General features: G+C 55.4%; 2 protein-coding genes across 2 annotated transcripts; one reads left to right on the top strand and one right to left on the bottom strand.

Moving 5' to 3' along the window:
• Positions 1 to 134: 134 nt before the first annotated feature.
• Pdap1 (PDGFA associated protein 1) lies at positions 135 to 9,018 on the top strand. The gene is made up of 6 exons (XM_048368101.1): positions 135 to 281; positions 3,337 to 3,428; positions 4,095 to 4,202; positions 5,648 to 5,769; positions 7,420 to 7,571; positions 8,310 to 9,018. Exons 1-6 carry the CDS (start codon positions 269 to 271, stop codon positions 8,366 to 8,368), a joined length of 546 nt encoding a protein of 181 aa, XP_048224058.1. The 5' UTR covers positions 135 to 268; the 3' UTR covers positions 8,369 to 9,018.
• An 891-nt stretch (positions 9,019 to 9,909) lies between these two features.
• On the bottom strand, positions 9,910 to 21,841 carry Arpc1b (actin related protein 2/3 complex subunit 1B). Its single transcript, XM_048368005.1, has 10 exons — positions 21,748 to 21,841; positions 16,055 to 16,133; positions 15,243 to 15,347; positions 14,670 to 14,892; positions 13,804 to 13,911; positions 12,641 to 12,847; positions 12,482 to 12,557; positions 11,451 to 11,656; positions 10,484 to 10,574; positions 9,910 to 10,221 (listed from the first exon to the last, which is right to left on the bottom strand). Exons 2-10 carry the CDS (start codon positions 16,116 to 16,118, stop codon positions 10,183 to 10,185), a joined length of 1,119 nt encoding a protein of 372 aa, XP_048223962.1. The 5' UTR covers positions 16,119 to 16,133; positions 21,748 to 21,841; the 3' UTR covers positions 9,910 to 10,182.
• Between the last annotated feature and the right edge of the window lie 356 nt (positions 21,842 to 22,197).

Here is a 22,197-nt window from a genome sequence, read left to right as displayed (position 1 = left end):
CGTCTCCCTAGACGGGGACACTGGGGGCGTTGTTGCCTGGCAGCGCGCTGGCCCGCCTGGATTCAGGCGACTGGCGGGGGCAGTCCCGGCCCCCGGTGAGGTCCTGAGCTTCGCGGCGGCGGCGGCGCGCGGTGGGGGTGGGGGTGGTGGGGTGAGATTGACCCGGGCGGGAGAAGTCGAACCCAAGGCATTTCCGGTTCCGGTGTCAGTTCGAGGCGCTGCTGCCGCCGCCGCCGCCGCCGCCGCCGCCGCAGCTGCAGTAGCCGTGATGCCTAAAGGAGGTGAGGTCTGGGCGCGCGTGGCCCGCGAACCTGGAAGGGTGGCCGGGCGCCCGCTCTGCTTGTCCCCTCACCCCGGCGGGCGGCGCGGAAGGCGGCGTGGAGGACAGCGGTGGCCGCCAGCTGCGGGCCTCGCTGTCCAATTGTCCTCGTGGGGAGGGAAACAGGACTGGAGTGATGTAGAGGCTCCGGGCCTGGGGTGTGAGGAGACTGAGAGGCCTCGAGGTCTCCTTCGGGGTGCCAGGCCGGCTCTGGGCGCGCTTCTCCGCTCCCGGGCGGGGGCGAGGGCATCTGAAGTTTTCTTCCACTTTGAGAATGTCCGAAGACTGAGTCACCGTGTCCCGCGCTGGGGATGGCCGGGCCTGCCTTCCCCACGGGGCAAGTTCGGGCACCCTGGGTTCCAGCTCAACATCCAGTCGCATCTCTCCTCCCCCGTGTCTCCATTTTCTTATTTGCAAACGGGGCCAGTGATTGTGTCTACTTCATAATACGAGGCGTAAGCGACCGGATTCAGTGCCAGGCCCCCAATAAGCAGTAGTTACTACTCCTTATTGGGGTCTAGTAAGATCCATAACGTCCATGGCTTCCTAGTTACATTGTAGCCCTTCTTCTCGTCCTCCTTCCGCCTTTTTAGAATCCTTATCTAAGGTTGAGTTTGAATCCTAGGTATCTCCCCATCGAATTCTGTGCCTTGCACACATTATTTAATCTCATCCAGTTTATTGTCTGCCTCTGAAAGTCGGGGGTGTTAAGTCTTAGTTTGGTGAGTTGAACATAGAGTTATAAAATGACAGGGCATGGCATTACCAGGCTTAGCTCCTGGCACAGAACAACTGTACAGTTGCCATTAGTGGCTCAGGTGTTCTGGGCTTATTAATGCATTCCAGCCTACAGGAACATCTGCCCAGAGCTTTTTGAAACCTCAGTTGCTTCCTGACTCTACTACACGAGACACTGGGCTTTACAAAGCAGAATCTCTATATTGAGTGTCAATATGCTGATTTCTTTTCCATCTGGAGGAGCCATGTCTTATGTTCCCTGGTGCCTTGTATATAAGGGGGTGGGGGAGGGCTTGGCTGGGCTGGGCATGTGGCTCAGTGGTAGAGTGCTTGCATGAAGCCCTGGGTTCGATTCCTCAGTACCACATAAACAGAAAAAGCCAGAAGCAGCACTGCAGCTCAAGTGATGGAGTGTTAGCCTTGAGCAAAAGAAACTCAGGGACGGTGCTCAGGCCCTGAGTTCAAGCCCCAGGACTGGCAAGAAAAAAGTCAGGGGGAGTTGAACACTATCCAGCTGTAGGCTAGAGGTTACAATTACAAAACTGAAGTATAAAATCATGGCTAAGTGGCTTGGTCTTTTGATTTGTGCTAGGCTTTTCTGACAGGTAGGGTTGCCTTCCTTGTGTTGTGCTGGAAAAGCCAAGAAAACATGAAAATGCTAAAAGGATAAAATTCTCCAAGATGAAGGACCAACTCTTTGTTCTCATTGTTCTACAAGTCTTGAAGAACCTCTGGTAAAAACCTACTACAGACCAGGCTGAGGAAGTGTCTGGAGTCAAGCCTAGGATGAGAGTCTACAGAACCAGTTTAGTTGTTAACAGTTGCCTGGTATATCAAGAAAGGGTGTGGGATTATTTTTTTAATGGCAAGTTTGATCTCACAATAGACCTTTCATGAGTATAGACTGAGATACCCCTGGGAATGGAGGTAGTCATTAAAAGTGGGTGGTGTCGGGAATAGGCTGCCCAATTATAGCTCTGCAGCTGCTGTCTAGGAAATCAGAGGAGGCTGATACCTCTGCTACTGTCCCTGGAGTCCAGGATGCTCTTGCTGGCTAATTACAGATTCTCTTCTCACTGAAGGACACTCTGGAAGTCAGGTGGGTTTAAGATCGCCAGAGGGGACGCTGCCTTGCTGTATAAGTGTGTCTGATGGTTTTGGCAAGGGTCAGTTTGTTCTTGAGACTCAGAATATAACTGACACTTTTAGATGACCTTTAGTTGGTAGGCACTTGTTTTTGGATGATGCTGGGGTTTGAATTCAGGGCCTCACACTTTCTGATCAACTACTCTACCACTTGAACCACTTGTTCTTTTTTGCTTCAGTTACTTTTTTGGATAGGCTCTTGGATTTTAGCCAATTCTGCTTATCTACCACCTCAGATGTAGTTGTGGTAACAGTTTACACTCCACTCAGCTTATTGGTTGAGATGGGGGTCCTCATCAACTTTTTGCTGATAATTGGCTTTGAACTGAAATGTTCCCAGTTGCCAGCTAGTCACAGTACGCTGTAGTTAGGTTTTGTATTGTTTTGCTGGTAGATCTTGAGGGTTGTTTCTCTTAAATGTTCTTATTCTATTATACCACTAGGATATGAAGTATTTTATTCTCATTTGACATTTTCAGTGAATTGTTTATATGGTTAACAGTATTTGTTACTTACTCAACAAATTCTCTATTGGAGAAAAAATAAAAATCTCAGAAAACATTTTTGTAGTGTTTATCCAGTGCCTGGCACCACCCAGGCATGCATTCGTTAGCTAATTTATGTCCATGGCAGCCCAGTGAAGTAGGGAACAAATGAGGAAACTGAAGCTCTAAGAGATTGAGTGCTTGCCTAGAGTCCACAAGTGTAGAAAGTGGTAGAACTGAGCTTTGACTCCAAAATTTGTCCATATACCTGCTTCATCTCAAATCAGCTTTGATCCTAAGTCTGTCATGAGATTAACAATGGCTCTCGCAGCATCAGTTCCTGAGGATCCAGTGAGCCCATGGCTGTGGCAGTGTTACAAATAAAAGTCCCGTCATTGGGATAGCAGGCAAGTGCTTCCAAGCGGAGAGCTATGGGGGCATTTTGGGTCATACTATCCCATGTTTTCATGGGAACTTGCACCAGGCAGTGTCCTTTGAACACTGGCGAGCAAGTCTGGGTGTTGCATGAGGGTGGGTCAGATTTGCAGCTTCTGGTGAGGCCATCTGGGTAGTACCCACCCTCTTATGAGTAGGGTGATCAAGACAGCAGCCTCCCTTTCCCTTCCTGAACTGCCTCTGTCTGGACAGGGAGAAAGGGAGGCCACAAAGGCCGGGCAAGGCAGTATACAAGCCCCGAAGAGATCGATGCCCAGCTCCAGGCTGAGAAGCAGAAGGCCAGGGTGAGTAGCAGCCTGTCTGGTCACTTCAGTGTCTCAGGGTGGTGTCTCCAGTCTTTAGCTCCAGGGAGAAGTCCTCACTCCTGAGTGAGAACCAGCTTGTGGAGTGGGGAGGGACAGCTACCATTGGGGGGTCATCCTGTGACTGGGCAAGTAAGGAGGAACTTGGTCCACTTTGCAGTGGTGGCCTGCCTCCCAAGGGCTCTTCCATCTCCCGCCTCTGCCCATACACAAGCTCCCAGCTTGCCACCTGTCTCCACAGGCACTTAGGATTGCTTGCCAGACTTCACGTGCCCCCAGAGTCTCCTTCGCTGCTCTGGTTTTACTCAGTGTTTCCTCTGGGTTTTGCTGGTTGCTGTCCCATCTCTGGTTCTGACCTTGGGAGATAAACTCATCCAGGCTGTCCAAGGTGTCTCCCAGGGGAGCATGGCCTTCTGCAGCAGTGTAAGGGCCTAGCCTCAGACATGGTACTATATGGGTAGTTTACCTGTCTGACTCTGGTCTCCCATTGGGGAGCAGGGGCACGGAGTACCACCCTTGCCATATTTAGTTCCAGTTCCTGCAGTTAAATGTCAAGGTTCATTGTCTGAGGGGGTAGGGTGGTCACAGTGTTGGGGAAAGGGGTTTGCATTTTTAGTTTTTGAGTTCTGTTGTCCATTTTTGAAACAGGAAGAAGAGGAACAAGAAGAAGGTGGTGATGGGGCTGCAGGTGACCCAAAAAAGGAGAAGAAATCTCTAGACTCAGATGAGAGTGAGGATGAAGATGATGACTACCAGGTACTGAACCTGATGGGGGCCTGAGACTTGGACTCATTCACACAACAAACATTTATAGGTTCCGACTTGATGGGAGCTGCAGACAGAATCCTGTTCTTAGGAGGTTGTGCTCTAATGATGAGACCAGACAGTATGAATTCAGTATTGTACAGTGATTTTTGTTACTTTGGGCTTTTTGGTGCCCGTGAGGTTGCAACTGAAGGCCTCACACTTCCTAGGCACAGTGGCTCTACTGCTGTTATGCATGACTATAGACAATGGATGATTTTGTGGTGAAAGGTCTTATTTGTGACGAGTATTATGGACAAACCACACTGTGATGGCGGGTGTGGGAATAATGTGGTGGTGAGGTGACATAAGCCGAAATACAGAAAGCAGGACAAAGTCCGCCATGGGAAAACTGGTGTGCAGAGAGGTTGGCTGGGGCACTGGGAAGGTCCTACAGTGGGACAGAAATGACCAGATTTGCTTGTAATTGATGGTTTGGGCTTCCCTGGAGAAGGGATTCTGAGACATTGAGAGGGGAGGGAGTAAAATGGCAGCCCATGGTGAGAAGAAACTGGTTTGCTGTAGGTGGTGGAAGTGCTGTAGAGGAGAGCAGTCACACTCAGGCCGTGTTTGCTGTCTACTGGGCAAATGAGGAATCGAGGGCATACTTGGGATGAAGAGGAGCAGGCACAGGAGGGAGGATCTCAAGTAAATTCTGTGTCCCCTGTGTAGTCAGGGGGTCTGGGTGGAGTTGTGAGTAGGTGGCACATGGAACACTTAGTCAGATGATCACTGTTAGGAAGCTGCCTTCTTGGTCACTTGAGAAAAGCTAGGATGGTCAGAGCCGAGAATTGTGACCAGACTTACTGACTAGCTGGTGGTCTCTGTATCTTCACACAAACGAGCACATGACAGGCAGCAGAACTGCAGGCTGTGGTCCAGTGATCACATCCCTCACAGGTTGCCCTTTTGTCAGCTGAGACAGACAGGGCTGGTCAGAACACTTCTTCCTCTGCTTGCCCTGCCCTGGCATCTGGCCTGTGCTTTCTGCATGCACAGCTAGGCAGGGCTTCAGTGGGAACAGCTTCCAGAGGCCCACGCTTACAGTGGGGGAGCAGTGCTCTCATGTTGGGGCCTCTCCACATTTCCTGAGCTCTTTCTGGTTCACCTTGGGTATGTTTTTGAACCTTGAGTTGCCAGTGTCACCTCTGAAGTTGAGGTGATTTAGTCCCCAGTTTCTGGGGCCTGGCAAAATGGACCCTCCTTTCACATACTTGTTTCCCCTTGTACACACACTCCCCTCCCCCCAGCTGGTGAAGTACTTCTGAATACTGGGCCCCTTGGGAGACTTGCACAAGCTCTGGGCTGGAGGTGGAGACCTGGGGCTTTGGAGATGGTGGATGTGGCCTTCATGGGCTCCGCAAGTCCTAAATTTCTTGCTCTTGCTCTTGTCTTAGCAAAAGCGCAAAGGTGTGGAAGGGCTCATTGACATTGAGAACCCCAACCGGGTAGCACAGACAACCAAAAAGGTCACACAACTGGACCTGGATGGGCCAAAGGAGCTTTCGAGGAGAGAACGGTAATGTCTACCGGGCAGGCAGCGCATGGGCTGAGGCACCTGGTAACTAATTGAGTGGTGGCCATGCAGTGTCACTGTTTGATTGAATTTCCCAAAAGCTCTATAATAACTCCTTAAAAACAAAAAACAAAAAAAAACGCCAGGTGCCGGTGGCTCATGCCTGTAATCCTGGCTACTCAGGAGGCTGAGATCTGAGGATCGTGGTTCAGAGCCAATCTGAGTGGGAACGTGCTTCCCACTCAGCCAGCGCATTCCCACTTTCCTCTGGGTGCCATGTATGTGGTTGAGATCAATTTCTGATGTGCCTGGCACATGGTCAGTCCTGATAAAATGTCCCTTGACTTTTTTTGGGGGGGCGGGGGTGGAGGGTGCTGGGGATCTAACCCAGGCCCTTGTATCGCTGAGCTGGTGCTCTACCACTAAGCTACACCTCCATCCCCAGTGACTTGATGGCCACTAGGTGAGGGGTTGAAGGCTACTTGGTAACATGGCCCTGGTTCCTCCCCTGCTCAGCCTGCTAGGGTTTCAGTCCTTGGTTCTCTAGGTCCTGGGTGGGCTGAGGAATTTGACAGAAAATTCCGCAGTGAGGGCCATGAGCTCAGGGTGTCATTGGAGGCGGGAGGACTCGTCCCTCTGTCCTCATACTCTCCAGCTTTCCTGGCAGTTGACTGTCAAAAACCTAGCAGCCGGGCTCTGGTGTTCCACCCTGGTTCTTCCCCCTTACCCCTGAGCAGCCTCCTTCAAGTCACTGCCCTTTGGGGCTTCAGTGTCCCGTGCAGTACCTTGTGGATCCTTTGCTTCCTGCCTTGCAGAGGCAATACCCACAAGGCCAACCCTTGCCAGATACTCGACTGCTGAGGGTCCCTGGCGTGCGCTGGGACAGCCTTGCACCTTCTTGGGGGCCAGCTACGATGAGGAGTTACTCTCCTCACCCAGTCCACCTGTGCTGGCTTCTGGGTGGGGTGTAGACAAGACCTTGCGGTGGCCAAGCTTCTTGCCCATCCCCTCCAGCCAGGCCTTTTGCCTAGGACTGCACAGGCCTCTAAGAGGTCAGGTCCTTCCTCACCTCATGCTGGCCAGGGCTCTCCCCTCCAGGTCAGTCACAGGCTCGGGAGGATCTCTGTGGGTTCCTGGGTGATGACTGACACCCCTTGGTCTCATGGAGTGCAGCTGTTATCTCCACGCCTCTGCCAAGGAGGCTGGCCTTGAGGGGCAGCTGCTTGCACACCTGAGCTGCTGTAAGAACATCCGTGTCATGAGGACCTCTTTCCCTCTGTGGCCCTCCTTCCCTGCCCCCTGACCATTTGAGGCACCTATTTCCCTGTGGTTTCCAGTGCCTTTATCTTCCTGGTCATCTTCCCTTGGTTTGGGAGCCCCCTCTTTTTCCCTTTTATCTTCACTGTGGCCACCATACCCTAGCCATGACGCCCTCATGCCCCCTGTGACCTGCAAGCCACGTCTTGTCCTCCTGTGCCAGCTCTGTCTCAGATATTTGCCATTTGGGCCTATTCCCTCTACTTGTTTGGTGGCATGTGGAGCCAGGGCCCCTCCTGCAGCTAGAGCACATCCCTCCCCCCAATCAGGCTCTCACACCCAGCTCAGCTAGTCATGACGGCGAAGATGTCCTGTGACACCATTTTATCCAAACAGAGAAGAGATCGAGAAGCAGAAAGCAAAAGAGCGCTACATGAAAATGCATTTAGCTGGGAAGACAGAGCAGGCCAAGGCTGACCTTGCCCGGCTGGCGATCATCCGGAAGCAGCGGGAGGAGGCAGCCAGGAAGAAGGAAGAAGAAAGGAAAGGTAAGGCCAGGACTGGCTGTGGGTAATCCCCTGTGCACTCTGCAGGGAGATGGGGGGAGGAGTGGCTGCTGTGGGCTTGTCCGGTAGGGGCCCACCCAGTGTGGGAGGTGGACAGGAACTTGAGAAGCCAGCACAGCACTGCCCACGATAATAGTACTCTTACTGTCACCAGCAGCTAGTTGTGAGTGCATTGGTAGGGATGTTTAATACTGGAAATCCCACTGAGGCCTCTGGTGCCAGGTGGAGCCAGGTGAGCTGGTAAGTCACCACCATGTGCCCAAGGACTGGATATAAAACCCAGCAGACCCTCTGTGTGCCTCCCCTAGTGGGTGTGTGCAGCTGAGCGGCTTTACAGAAGCATTTGCTCATAACTGTCTGTGTCCGTGTCCCCAAGGTTGGGGAAGCCTGCGGAGGTGAGGGCAGTTCAGGGCACGATCACCTGGCTAGAGACGCCTTATCTCAACTACCAGTTTCTATCCTGCAAGCCCGGGCAGGAAAGGACCTCGTGTAGTTGGGGGACGGGGTTGCTGACATGCGACCCTGTGTGTGGAGGGGAAGGACCCCAGGGTTTTGCACTGGGGCTTGGAGCTTGTGGTCTCCCGTGGCTGTAGCCTACTGGGTCTCCTCCTGTCTGTTGGCTGAGCACTGTCCTGGAGACCTGGAGTTCCATGGTTCTGGGGGGCATGGGACGTGACTCTGCTATGTTCTGATTCCCACCCTCCCCCTTCTGATCCTCAGCAAAAGATGACGCGACTTTGTCAGGAAAGCGAATGCAGTCACTGTCCCTGAATAAGTAAGCTGGCCTACGGGAGGAGATGCCAGGGAACTGGGCTGTGCCATCAGGACCTCTGCTGCATCTCGCCCACCCTGTGCCCTGGCACCGCTGCAGCAGCCCCTCATGGCTGCAAGCCCCTGGCCTGGGGCCTCCTCCATCGTGGCACAGAAATTGCGGGGCTATGGGGGGAGGGGCAGCTGCTATCTTTGTGACAGAAAGATGCAGGACAGCATTTCATATGTAACCATTTGAATGTTTTTGCTGTTTGTAGAATTCAGAACCCTGGTTGGGGGGTGCTGGGAGGTGGGGTAACAAGAGCTTCCGTTTGTCCAGTAGATTGCACACTGGGGCAGGGGGCAGGGGGCAGGGCAGCTTCTGTGGTTTTGCAGCAGCCAGCCCCATTCTGTTGCTGGGTGCTCACATGGGGCTCTTGACCAGAGCCTGCATATCTGAGTCCCCAGAGGTCTTGGTTTGTCCCTGGCCAGTCTCTTCCCACCAAGACCCTTTCTGCCCTCCCTCACCCTGTTCCCGCCCATCTGGCCAGGGCTAGTGCCCATTTTCACCTACCCATGAATCATTTCAAGAACCTCTGGTTCCTGTGCAGCACCAAGGCAGAACATGTTCCATAAATTCAACTTGTATATTTGGCAGATTAAAGTTGACATTATCGTACCCGTGTTTCGGTTGTCTTGGGTGCTCTGCCCCTGCTAAGGCACAGCTTGGCTGGGGAAACCTGTCAGATGGTATGAGTAGGTTGTGGGGCCTGGAATGCAGATCAAGCAAGGAAAGAGCTCAGATGTCATGGCTAGGGACAAGTCCAGTCCTCCAGAGGCTAGAGCAGCACCAAGCCTTTGTCTTCTGCCCTTGGGGTGCCCTCTAGTGGTCACAGCTTGGTTCTGTGAGTTAGCCTTCTAATAGCTAGGCTGCCTGTGTGCAGGGTCCCAGGGAGGCAAGGCTTAGTGCCAGCAAGGGCTGCTTGTGGACTGTGTGTCTGGAGGGAGCCCCACAGCCCGCCCTGCCCTCTTCCTTGTATATTGCATGGTCCTCAGGCCAGCACACCTGCTGCGGCTGGGTGTAGAGGGGGTGTGTGTGAGTGTGCTGCAGTTAGCTGACACCATGCAGAATGATTTAGTGTTAGAGACTAGGCAGACATTGGGGGCTGGGGCAGGCTTAATCTGCCTAGATAACATTTTATTCATCAGATAGAATTCCACTACTCTAAGAAGTCTTTGTAATTCATTATTTAGATTAAAAGATTGTTAGGTGAGAGATAACCAAGTCTGTGACTAAGGGAAAAAGAACTACCCTCTAGGAACAATGGAAATAGGGGAAAGATCTTAACTGAAAAATTATGGGGATTTATCAAAACCCAACTCCCTACAACTGTAAGTGTTTCCATTAAAGTTTAGAACCAGCCAAATGTTCCCCAAAAAGCATGACCTGAAAGATCTATGTTCTGCCAGCTTTAAAAGGTGCCTCCTGGGGCTGGGCTGCAGGCCAGGGACTGGTCATGGAGCTTCAGGCCGGGTGGACACCAACCTTCCAAACATAGGCAGCCAAACCACTCTTGCACATTTATTACCTCCCTTCAGTTCATGACCAGCATTGTGCTTTAGGAGCATTTTTACAATAAATGAAAGCATTTCTTTTGAAAGAGAAAGGCACATGTTCTTTGAATAGGTAAGAAAAGCTCCCACCCCACCCTCCATGGGGACTATACTGGTACCTAGAAGCATTCAGCAAAGCTACCCTCAGCCTCTGTCCCCTGGTCCCTCCTGTCCTCTGGTCCTTTGCTCAGCAGCATGGGTGGAACAAGGACAGCATTCTTCCCATAGCTCACTTGATCTTCAGGTCCTTCAAAGCCGACTCCAAGCTCTGCAGGGAGGCAGAATGGACAAGTGGACTCAGCTGCCCTGCAGATGCTCTCAGTCCCAGCCCTTCTCTGGGATATCACAGGGCAGACTTGAGTTTGAATCCTGACGTTCTATAGAAGCTCAAAGGTCAACGGGATGGATGCCATTGTTCCTCCCCCTCTTCCCATCCCAGGGCTTTTCTCCTGCAAGGATTCCAGACAGGAGAAGTAGGGGCACTCAACTCTGGAGGCCTGGCAGGAAGTGGGGTTTGCAGCAGGCCTTACCTTCACATCCCAAATGCTCATGCCACCATCCATGCCTGTAGTGCAGAACTGTGAGCACTTAGCCTTGCCGCCGCTCAGCACTGAGATCTGGCTGTTAGAGAATGAAGGGCTCAGAGCTTGGCCTCTGCCTGCCAGCAACTCCCAAACCTCTGGGGGAACCTACTCCCATGTTAAGCACCAACATGAGGTGTGCCAGGTGGGGCTTGCAGGGAACTCCACTTCCCAGACTGTTTTGTGTGCCGGGCAAGCATGGCAATCTGGGCCAGTGGGACGCAACTCTGAAGGCCTGGTGGGGAGGAGGGACACATATGTCTAGGGGACGCATAAAGTGCCACTACTGTCCCAAGCCAGAGGAAAAAGCTAGAAATGGATGGGTCCATTAGGGTGTAATGGATGATGCTGAAGAGTTCTGCCAAGAAAGGTGGCCACACAGGCTTGACTGGCAGAAGGGGCTTGATCAGAAATCTGGCCATTTTCCAATTGGCAGCTCTGGTATTCTGGAGGCTTCTGTCCCACCCTGAGTCTTGTGGAGACTGTAGTAGGGCTCTTGGTCCAGAAGGAAATGGGCCCCGCCCACAGTCGAGGCACCACTGTTTATATCATTCACCCAGTGCTATTTCTGTGCAACTCCAGATGTTCCCCTCCAGCAGTTGCGGCTGAGAGCCCTGGGCCTCTTAGCAATCAAGGCCTGAATTCTGCGGCACCAGTGGTCCCACACCAGAGCCGGACAGTCCAGCTGCCTAGGCGGGCCCCGCCCACCGGAAGATCTGCCCAATCCGTCTGCCCCTACTGAGCAGCCAAGGACTCCCCCTCCCCCGGGCCCGCCCCCGCCGGGAAGCTCCATCCCCATTTCCCTGGGCGGCCACGGGCTCGCCCCGCGGCCCCGCCCTCCCGCGGCCCCACCCCGCACCTGACGTTCTGGAGCAGCCAGGCAGGCCCCCCGCCCTCCCGAGGCCCCGCCCCACACCTGACGCTGTTCTTGTGCAGCGAGTCCAGGCCTGCGCCGGCGCCCGCGCCGCCCTCTGAGCTCGCCTTCTTGTCCAGGCTCTGGAAGCGCTCGCGGGCCGTCATGCCGCGCTGCGAGCTCTGCTTGGGTACATCCAGCCGACCGCCGAAGCTCAGCGACCCGGAGGCGCTGTCGTAGGTAAACAGCACCGGGAAGCAGTCGTGGCCCTGCAGCAGGATCGAGGTCACCCAGGAGATGTCCTCGGAGCGCCGGCCACCACCCCACGGGGAAACCAGGGCCAGCAGAGAGGCCACCCCCACTGCTGCCATGGACCAGGCCTGCTCGGGCCCCAGCCTGGCCGCGGAGAAGGCCTCGCACCTGGCCCAAGTGCTGGGCTGCCCTCTGCCCTGCCTCCCACAAAGCCTGTGGGGGATGCCCCAGGACTCCGCCCCCGGCCCAGGGAGGGAAGCCAGCCTCATCTGCCTGGCAGCCCCGTACTGTACTGCAGAGGAGTGAGAAGGAAGTTGGCATCCATGTGAGCAGATGGGAGAGCCCGTGGAGTGGACACAGTGTCCACTTCCACTCACAGGCCCGTCCTTTAAGGGTTTGCAGATGCTGTAGCCAAGTAGCCCAAGCTGGCACCAAGCTCACATTCCTCCTCCCTCAGCCCCCTGAGTGCCGGGATAAGGTGGTGCCACCATACCCAGTCTGGTTGGGAATTTTTTTGTTACTGCAGTATAATCTAACCTATTCTACTACATGCATAGAAGCATGGATGGATGGATAATGGGTGGGTGGATAATGGATGGATAGATGATGGGGAGGAGACAATAGATGGATGATCGGTGAGTGATGGATGATGGGAAGATAGATGGATGGATAGATGGATGGGTTGAATGATGGATGGATAATGGGGGGACAATGGTTGAATGATAGGTGAGTGATGGATGATGGGTAGATAGATGGATGGATAGACAGGTGAATGATGAATGGATAAGGGACAGAGGGAAGCAGTGAGGGCAGAATGGATGAGTTGCGTAGACTTAGCTTACCGCTGCCACTAGGCTGTTGTCGGTGATGAAGGTGAGGGCCAGCAGTGGCAGCGTCTCCGAGGCGAGGGTGGCGACCCTGAGGGAGAGAGGAGGTCAGCCATGCCCTTCTGCTCTGGGGCTTGGCTTCCCTCGGCCCCCACCTCCACCTGCTGGACTCACGCCATCTTCTTGTCCGCATCCGCCAAGCACACAGTGCTGTCGTGGCTCACCCAGGCCACACGGCTCCCACTGGCTGAGAAGCAGACGCCGTGCACCCAGCCACAGCTACTGCTGGACTCGAACATCAGCTCCCCAAAGGGCATCTTGGAGCCCCATGGGGTGGGGGCCGGTCTCTCCTCCACCTCCTTGATGTAGGCGGAGAAGATCCTGTGGGAGAGATCTCACCTGAGAAGAGTGTCCCTCTTCCAGAGCATCTGTGGGGCTGTCTCACCACGGTCAGTGCATGGGCTGTCTTCTCACCCGACAAGCCTGTGCCTCAGTGTCCCCCCTGAGTAGCAAGATGGGGGCCCAGGGGTCTCCCAGCTCAGCATCCTCTGACATCTTGGGACCCCTGGGCCCTAACCTGAGCCAGCCATTCACACTACCTCCAGGGGTAGCACAGTCCCTCCTGCAGGCCCCACCCTCCATTCCTCCCCATCCCCACTCTCCCACACACCAACCACCTCCTGACTAGCTGCCCAGGCCCATCCTCAGCCCCAGGGCCTCTGGTGTTTGCTGATTCCCAAAGGGAAACAGAGACTAGGGAAGGATTTGGGGGCAGGGAGCTGTCTGCCAGGAGCTAGAGTTGGGGTTCAGTACCCAAGAGAGATTCAAGTCCAGAAGTGAAGATCTGAATGAAAACTAGACACTTTATCATATAGGATTAAGGTAATCGTGGACCTATGCTTCAGTCTACCAGTCATTCACACTTTTTTTTTATTTTTTTGCCAGTCCTGGGCCTTGAACTCAGGGCCTGAGCACTGTCCCTGGCTTCTTTTTGCTCAAGGCTAGCACTCTACCACTTGAGCCACAGCACCACTTCTGGCCGTTTTCTCGTTTTCTATATATGTGGTGCTGGGGAATCGAACTCAGGGCTTCATGTATGCGAGGCAAGCACTCTTGCCACTAGGCCATATTCCCAGCCCAAGTCATTCACACTTCAGTATGAATCAGGACACCGCTCATTCTCCAGACAAGCCAGGAAGCAGCTGGGTGAGAGAGTCTACTGAAGCAGGAGAGGAAGGCTTGGGAAGGACCTTGCTGGCATTCAGAGGTGGCATGGGACATGCCCTGCGACGCCCACCTCCTGGGGCGCCCCGCCCCTGCACAGCTGCCCACCTCACCTGCACTTAAAGTCACAGGAGCCAGCAGCCAGGAGCACGTTGTTGGGGTGCCAGTCCAGGCTGAGCACGGTGGAGCGGATCGGCTTCTTAATGTGCTTGCACACCCACCTGGGCACAGGGGGCAAGAGGGACGGGCGGGTGAGCACGGGGTGAGCACCACGGGCCTCAGCGCCCTGAGACTCCAGGCACCCCTGGGACCCTGCAGCGTTCTGTAGTCCCAGCGGCCATGCCTGCTGATCCCATCAGTGTGCCTTGCCTCCTGCATGTCTCACAGGGCTAGCAAGCCATCATGGGATTTGAACTCAGCTCTCCCAAAGCCAAGCTGCGTTTCTGCCTCGATCCTGACGTCAGGATGCCCAGTCTCACACACCCGCCAGGGCTATGTAGAGATCCCTGTTTGCCCCGCAATTTGGGAGGCAGAGACCAGGAGGATCATAGGTTGGGGCTGGTCCAGGAGAAAGGAGAGTCCCTATCTCAATCAACAAGCTGGGCCTGGTGGAGCAAGCCTGTGGTTCCAGCTGCATGGGCAGCACAGATAGGAGGCTGGGGCATGAGACCCAACCTAAAAATGACCTAAAGCTCAAAGCACATGCAAAGCTTCGAGTTCAAATCCCAGTAACACGCACACACAAACACCAAAAAGCAGAGCCAGGAGCTTGGAGGCAGCCCCCACAGCTTCCCAGTGGCCCGCCCCCCCCAAGAGGCCAGCGGGCGAGACAGTCCTGGGGGCTGCAGGGGAGGTGGCACTAGCACTGGCCTTGTCTATTACCCATGGGGGACTGAGGGGCCGCCCGAGTTCTTGCCATGTCGGGGCACAGTCCCTGGCGTGTCCCTCCCCCGTTCCTCCTCTCCTTCCCCACACTCACCAGTCGTTCTCCTGCTCGAAGTAGCAGATGGAGATGACACGCGAGCCACTGCCCACTGCAAACTTGTTCTCACGGGGCGCCCAGCGCACACAGCGGGCGGCGCGGTTGATGCGCAGGATCACCAACGTGGGCTTCCATGTGCGGCCCTTCAGCGTCCACACATAGGCATTGCGGTCGGTGCCGCAGGTCACGATGCGGTTGCTTTCAGGGGCCCAATCAATGCCTGGGGGGACAGGGTGGGGAAGGCTGAAGCCACATGCGCTGTGGTGGGTGGGTCGTGGGAGCCACTTCAAGGTCTTTCCACTGCATGAAGCTGCTCCCCCATAAACGACCTCCCTTCCCAGACTGAGGTTGCTGTCTGAGAGCCTGACAATTCTCCCGAACCTTCAGATGGGCAAAGTCAAGAGACAGAAAAAAAGCAATGTGTGGCGATGTGGAGCTGCTGGATCAAGCCTCTCCTGAAGCCCACAACCCCTGCATGACCTAAGCCAGGGATGTGTTGGGGGAAGAGTTTGGAGTGCTCCTGTCCCACTCATTATGGGGACTGGGGAGACCGGCCAGGCCCTGACGCACCTGTCACCTGCCCATTATGCTCCTTCAGCTCGTGCACCTTTGTCCATTTGGCCCCGCTCTTCTCATAGATGTGGACCTCATGGTTGTTGGGGCAGATGGCGATTTCTGTGGGGGGGGCGGGGAAGGGTAGGGTTCAGTTCCCTTTCCCATCATGGCCCCCCTCCTGAGTGCCTTCACAGGGCTCAGGCTGGGGCGCCCTCACCACACCTCATGACCTCTGCCCCTTCTCCCGCCCAATGCCCCCTCCAGACCCAGCTCTACCCAGGGAGCCTTCCCTCCTTCCTTCTCCTCCGTCCCTTTTCTACCCCCAGAAAGGTCTTTCTGAGCACCGATTCTAACCTGGTACCCCTGCCTTTCGATAATATCTTCCTACTCCCTCCCCCTCTGCCCCCCAGGTAGGTGCTCCATGGCATGAGCTCCTTCTCCCACCCCTCCCTCCCCCCTGCCCTCCCTCCCTCCTGCCCTCTGAGTCCCTCTTTCACTATTTGATTTGGAGACTCTCACTATGCAGCCCAGGCTGAGCATGAACTCCCAGCCTCCCCAGTTCTGAGACTACAGGCATGTACTTCTGTGCACAGCCCCTACAGTTCTTCCCACTTCCTGTGCACACCCCCCCCCCGCGCCCTGCTCCCCATGATGCAGCACCCCAACAGGGCCCGGCCCCTCCCCACCTGGCCCTTGTTCTGGATACCTCATTGTTACCCCTCCCAGAGGACCCAGGAGGAACTCGGGGTGGAGGGGGAGCTAATGCAGGGCCCAGACCCCTGCCCGCCCCAGCGGATCCCCACCCACTGGGGGTGGCGAGCACTCACGTGTGCGGTCCTTGTTCCAGGCGTGGCAGCTGATGGGCTCCACTAGAAAGCTGTGGTATGCCATGGCCGCTCTTAGCTCCTGCGCAGGACCAGATCACCAGGTGAGGCCCCCTGGCTGCACACCCCACCACACAAGGGAAGACCCTAGCACATGGCCTCAGCTTCCCTCCTTGCAGACAGCAGCCATGTCCAGGGAGTATGGGAGGGACAGGCGGCCATGGGAGGTGGGCTGCACCAAGATGCTTCTTTCCAGAGCAAGCCATGGCCCCGCAGAGGCTCCTGGCCAGGCCCGTCCTATCCAGAAGACAGGGCGGCGCATATGGAAACAACCCTGCCAACCATGCAGCGTGCAGCAGAGGTGGAAAGATGGACAGACAGACACAGGTGGTGCACCTGGAGGAAGGAGGGCATGTGAAAGTAGACCACATGTCTGGCCCTAGCACTGCTGGTGATGCCCAACAGAACACATTCTCCCCGCCTGCCCAGAGACCCAATTCTAGTCTCTGGGGAGTCTGCTGGGAAGGGGCAGGGGACCAACCCAAGCCCAGGTTGGGGCACGGGCTACTGCCCCCCTCCTTCAGTGCTGCCTCCTCACCCCCTCCCCAGCTCTTCGAGTGGCTATCCACTACCATCTCTCCCTGGGGCACCGCGCTGCCCTGGACCGGCCTAGAACCCACAGGCCCCCTGGCCTTTGCACATGCTTTTCCTGTCCAGCTGGTGTGTCATCAGGGCATTGTTTGGTGCTGGCTCTGGGGCTTGAACTCAGGGCCTGAATGCTGTCCCCTGGGCTCTTTTGCTCAAGGCTAGGATTCTATCATTTTGAGTGACAGCACCATTTCCGGTTTTCTGCTGATTCACTGGAGATAAGTCTCACCGACTTTCCTGTGCAGATGGCTTCGGAACGTGATCCTCAGATTTAAGCCTCCTGAGTAGCTAGGATTACAGGCGTAAGTCACCAATACCTGGCCTTTTTTTTTTTTTTTAACCTGGCACAGGGGCTTGAACTCCCTCCCACTCTCACTTGGCTTTTTCTGCACAAGGCAGGTGTTCTACCACTTGAAACACACCACAACCTTCAAAGCCATCTGTGTCCACCTTTTCACACCTACAAGCCACAGCCCCTGCTCTGGTCTAAGATGTGCCTATTTGGAAAAGCTCAAAGCAAACACAACCTCCAAACCCACTCCTGCCATTGGCAGATGGGGGGTGGGGGGCTGCAGCGCCTGCTGGATGTGTGGGCCTAGCTCCTCTCCTGGCCTCCATTTCCTCACGTGCACAATGCCGGGTGTGGAAAAGGTAAAGGAAGGTGATGCACCTAAGGCCAAGCCTGATGTGCATACCTATAATCCCTCCACTGAGGAGGCTGAGGTAGGAGGATCACAAGTTCCAGGACAGCCCAGCTACACAGTGACACTGTCTTGGGTGCCAGTGGCTCAGGCCTATAACACTACTCAGGAGGCTCAGGTCTAAGAATCCCTGTTCCAGGTCAGCCAGAGAAGAAAAGCCCATAAGACTCTTATCCCCAATTAACCAGCAAAAAGCTGGAAGTAGAGCTGTGGCATAAGTGGTAGAGTGCTAGCTTTGAGCAAATAAAGCTCAGGACAGCACCCAGACCCTGAGTTCAAGCCCCAGGACCTGAAGAGATTAAAACAGGGAGAGGAGGAGAGGCAAGAAGCAGAGCTGTATCACACCTGCTGCATAAAGAGACAGCTATGGCCCACGATGGAGGTAACAGCACCTAGCCTCAGTTTACCCATTGTGAACTGTCCTCCCTGGCCAGGTCAGAGGCAGATCCAAGGGCACAGAGTCTGCTGTGGCAGGCCCCCACAATGGTGTTCCCTCAGCCCTCCCAGCCACCCTGAGACACAGGGCACTGGATGGCACCGCCCACTTCCTGCTTAACTCCTGCTTCTCTATGTGGCAGAATGTTCTGGAAAGTCCCCGGGGCTGCATGGGATAGTCATACTGCCTGCATATCCATTTGTAGGTGTCATGCACATTTGTTTCCTCCACTTGCCCTTTGCTGAAGGGACTTCTGTGGATGTGTGTGCACAAGGCTCAGGCCCCAGGTATGATCGGCGTGACTCACGCACACCCAACCCCCGTAACCCCTGGGTCTCAGAGTGAGCGCCAGCCTTTACAGCTGCCTCCCCAGCCTCTCTCCCACGAAGGGCTGTGGGTGAGCAGAGCCTGCTTTGCCAGCATCAGGTGTGATCTTTTCAGTGTGCCAGGTACATGGCTGCCCCTATCCACAGCCCCTATGCCCTGGAGGAGCCAGGTGTGTGCAGGGAGGAGGTGAACGGGCACATGCATAGCCATAGGCATTGTGTGAGGTCAGAGCGTGTTTAGGTCACTACTGCCAGCCAGTCACACTTTAGTATGACTTCAGACAGCCCCAGAACCTTACAAAGGGCAGGGGAGGGGACAAGAGGAGGGGGAGGAAGACTCATTTCCTCTTTACTTCCTTCACCTCCACACCCTCTTAAACAGCAAGGGTCCAGCAGATTGGCCTCCAGAGGAGGAAGTGGGAGCCCTGACGGGGCGCCTCAGGGCTCTCATCTTGTGGCTAGACCCAGGAAGCAGCCTTCCGGGCCTCACCGGCCCTGGCCTCTAGCACTTTATCTAAACCTCCAACCTACCATGTAGGCTGTGCCAGTGCTGGCTTCCACCTGCACACCCACACCAGGCCTGGCCACAAGTCCTGGGGAGGAAGAGGCGGCCTGGGCAGGGCTCCCATTCACGCCCATAGGTTTGTTTTAGATTTCTGTAGTGCTGGGGATGGAGCCCAGGGCCTCCCACATGCCAAGCAAGTGCCCCACCCCTGGCCTTCCACCCCTATTTCTTCCTCCTCACAAGTCTACAAGAAAGGTCCTGAATGGCCAGGAATGGCAGCACACACTGAACATCCCAGCTAGCTGGGAAGATAAGACAGGAGGATCAAGACCCAAGGCCAGCCAGGGTAAAAAGCAGGAAACCCTAACTGAAAGCAAAGCAAATAGAGGCCAGGCACCAGTGAATTGCACCTTTCATCCTAGCTACTCAAAAGAGGCTGAGATCTGAGGATCAAAGTTCAAAGCTAGCCTGGGCAGTTAAGTCCATGAGACTCTTATCTCCAATTAACCATTAAAAAAGAGAAAGAAGGGCTGGGAATATGGCTTAGTGGTAAAGTGCTCACCTCGTATACATGACACCCTGGGTTCAATTCCCCAGCACCACATATATAGGAAAAGCCAGAAGTGGTGCTGTGGCTCAAGTGGTAGAGTGCTAGCCTTGAGCAAAAAGAAGCCAGGGACAGTGCTCAGGCCCTGAGTTCAAGCCCCAGGACTGTCAAAAAATAAAACAACAACAAAAACAAAAAAAAGAGAGAGAGAGAGAAAGAAAAGAAAATTTCCAGAGGGGGATGGGAGTACTGCTCCAAATGGAGTCAGTACTCAGAGAGGACCAGAGCCTCCAGCTTCCAGCAGGAGCACACAGCCCCCTGCACACCAGCCAGACACAGCCACAGACCAAGCTACTCCCCAGTTCTAGGGTCTCTGGGCTCCTGGCAGGCAGGGCTGGGTGGCCTCAGCCCACAATCCCCCTCATGTATCCCGGAGTCCCAGGTTTGCTCAGTGCAGGATTGAAGGCTAAAGCGGCAGGCGTAGCCTGCAGCGAGGTCTTGGCTCTTGGTGCTCGCCAGGAAGTCTCCGCCCAGCTCCAGCTGCCAGCAAGTCACCCTGCACACGGCTAGGCGTTACTCAACTTCCTGTTGTGCGCCCGCCTAGGGCTGGGGCCGGGAGCAGCCTGGGGTGGGGCGTGGGGGGGGCACACCAAACTCAGTGGTGGCCCTAGTAGTCTTCCTAGCCAGGGCAGGTCAATCAGAAAACAGACACAACAGTTACCGAAGCCCCACAACAGCAGCCCACAGAGTCCCAAAAAAAAACCCCACGCTTGAAACTCAGTGCCAGCAGGGCAGTGGGGAACTCCACTCAGCTGCCAACCTGAACTCTCAACTCAGCAACTGTGGAAGAGGGGCCTAAGGAGAAGGGAGAAAGGAGAGAGAGAGAGAAGGGGGTTGGATACGACCAAGTACTTATAAGTATGAATACACACACAGATATATAAAATACACATATAACACACACATACATAATATACACACACCACCATATATGATATGGTATATATACACAACCATACAGAATATATATACTATATATACATGCCATATGACATATATATATATTCCACCAAAATCTGTTAAGAGGGGGGGAGGGGTTGGGGTATAAGAGGTAGTATGATCAAAGTACATTGTATGTCGGCATAGAAATATCACAATGCCCTCTGTATAATTAATTTATGCTAATAAAAATCAGAAAAGAGGCCAAACATCTGAGGATCAAGATTTGAGGCTAGTCCAGGAAGGAAAGTCCATGAGACTTCTTCCTATCTCCAGCACCAAAAAACCTGGAAGTAAAGTAGTAGCTCAAGTCATTAAAGCCTACTTAGCCTTGGGCAATAAAGCTCAGGGACAGCGCCCAGGCCCAGAGTTCAATCCCCATGACCAACAAAGCCAAAAATCTTGACAACCTTGGGGTCATGAGTAGCATTTGTGGTGCTAAGGCATCTGAGCATTTTTAAAATTATGTTAATGCTCACAAAAGCCTTTTTTTTTTTAAACAACAGTGACAAGTTCGAACTCAGTGGAGCCCCCCCCACCCCGCCAAATATGCAGAGTATATTGCACTGGTAGTTTAGGGGGCTCAGGATGGGGCTCTGTTAGAATGCTTGCCCATGCACTGGGCACTGGGCAAGCAAGCAAGAAGAAAAGAGGAACAAATATGAACTTCTGTCCAATGCTGTGGTTCATCCCTGTAATCCTAGCTACTACTGGAGAGGCTGAGATCTGGAGAATCTTGGTTCCCAGGCCAAGTCCCAGAGGCTCCATCTCAACTAACCACCCAACAGTAGGGCTGGAGACATGGCTCAAGAGAGACGACCGGCTGACAGGTGATGCACAGGGACACGCGGAGGAGCTGCTTCACTGGCCCGGGTTAACCTAGAACTTTCGGTTGCACATTTCTCTCTCTCTCTGTCTCGGGCCCAGAAGGGATCCGGAGAAGTTTGGGTCCTTGGGGTTGTTTTTCTCTTCCCTTTGTACCCGGCAGCAGTCATGAATCCCTCCAAGTCACACAGTCCTCCCTGGCTGGGCCTGGGAAGGGGACTCCGGATCACCAGGTCTCCGGGGGTCGCCCCCGGGGGTCGCCTCCGTGTCCGGCACACAGACCCCATTTCCCAGGTGAGGAAGTCGGGACCCGGGGGCCGGAGTCGCGGCTGGCTGGGGGGCGGGAAGGACGGTTCCTCCCGGGACGGGCGGAGCCTCCACCCCGACCCCGGGGAGCCCGGGAACCCCCGGCCCGGACCCCGGACCCCTACTTCCCGGCCGCAGCCACCGAAGGCGGGAGCACGGCGGAGACGCGGCTGGCCGTGGGGCCCCGCGCCCCGGAGTAGCGGGGCGACGCCGGAGGGTGGGGTCCGGGCACGGAGAGGACGGGCGCGCGCCGGGACCCGGCCGCCCCGAGGGCTCCGCAGCCCGCGCTCCAGTCTCTTCCGCTCCCCTCCGCGTCCCCTCGTCGTCGGGCAGCGCCTCACACCCAGAGCCCCCACCCGCAGACGACCCCAGACCCACCCCCCCGGGCCCAGCGACCCCTCACCTCGGGGCGCTCCGGCCGCGGACTCTGGACAGTCGACGCGCCGACTCGGCTCTGGCCCCGCAGCGCTTCCTCGTGGGCGGGGGGCGGGGCCTCGCGGTCCAGGCCCGCGGGGCGGGGCCAAGGGAAGACGAGAAGGGCTATGAGGCGAGGGGCGAGGCCTTGCAGTCCGGGCCCGCGGGGCGGGGCCCTGGGATATGGGGCGGGGCCTCGCCGGCAGGGTGTAGCAGGGGCGATCGAAGCTCTGCCCACCACTGGGTATGGGGTGCCGCCCTGGATATCAGAGCCCTCGGCTCCCCTGGAAGTCTTCCGTGGGCACCCCTTCCTGTCTTCTGGGTGGGGAAACTGAGGCTGGGAGGGAGGTACGCGGCCGGGGCGGCTGGGCATAGGACATAATCATTTCATGAGCCCTGTCGCTCTGTCCCCAGCCCTGGACCATCCCACGGGAGTCCG

This window comes from Perognathus longimembris, chromosome 1 (assembly GCF_023159225.1).
Source record: "Perognathus longimembris pacificus isolate PPM17 chromosome 1, ASM2315922v1, whole genome shotgun sequence".
Lineage (NCBI taxonomy): Eukaryota > Metazoa > Chordata > Mammalia > Rodentia > Heteromyidae > Perognathus > Perognathus longimembris.
The sequence above is the reverse complement of the archived record's forward strand: the minus strand, read 5'-3'. Positions and strand labels throughout refer to the sequence as shown.

What these genes read in the sequence shown, in the direction of transcription:
- Pdap1 (XM_048368101.1), top strand. An exon ending in CTGAGAAGCAGAAGGCCAGG is followed by an intron (nt 3,429 to 4,094) that starts GTGAGTAGCAGC and finishes TTTTTGAAACAG; the next exon opens with GAAGAAGAGGAACAAGAAGA. An exon ending in ATGAAGATGATGACTACCAG is followed by an intron (nt 4,203 to 5,647) that starts GTACTGAACCTG and finishes CTCTTGTCTTAG; the next exon opens with CAAAAGCGCAAAGGTGTGGA.
- Arpc1b (XM_048368005.1), bottom strand. Translation starts at nt 16,118, where the DNA reads ATGGCATACCACAGCTTTCTAGTGGAGCCCATCAGCTGCCACGCCTGG. An exon ending in TCCTGTGACTTTAAGTGCAG is followed by an intron (nt 12,848 to 13,803) that starts GTGAGGTGGGCA and finishes TCTCTCCCACAG; the next exon opens with GATCTTCTCCGCCTACATCA. An exon ending in GATGCGGACAAGAAGATGGC is followed by an intron (nt 12,558 to 12,640) that starts GTGAGTCCAGCA and finishes TCTCTCCCTCAG; the next exon opens with GGTCGCCACCCTCGCCTCGG.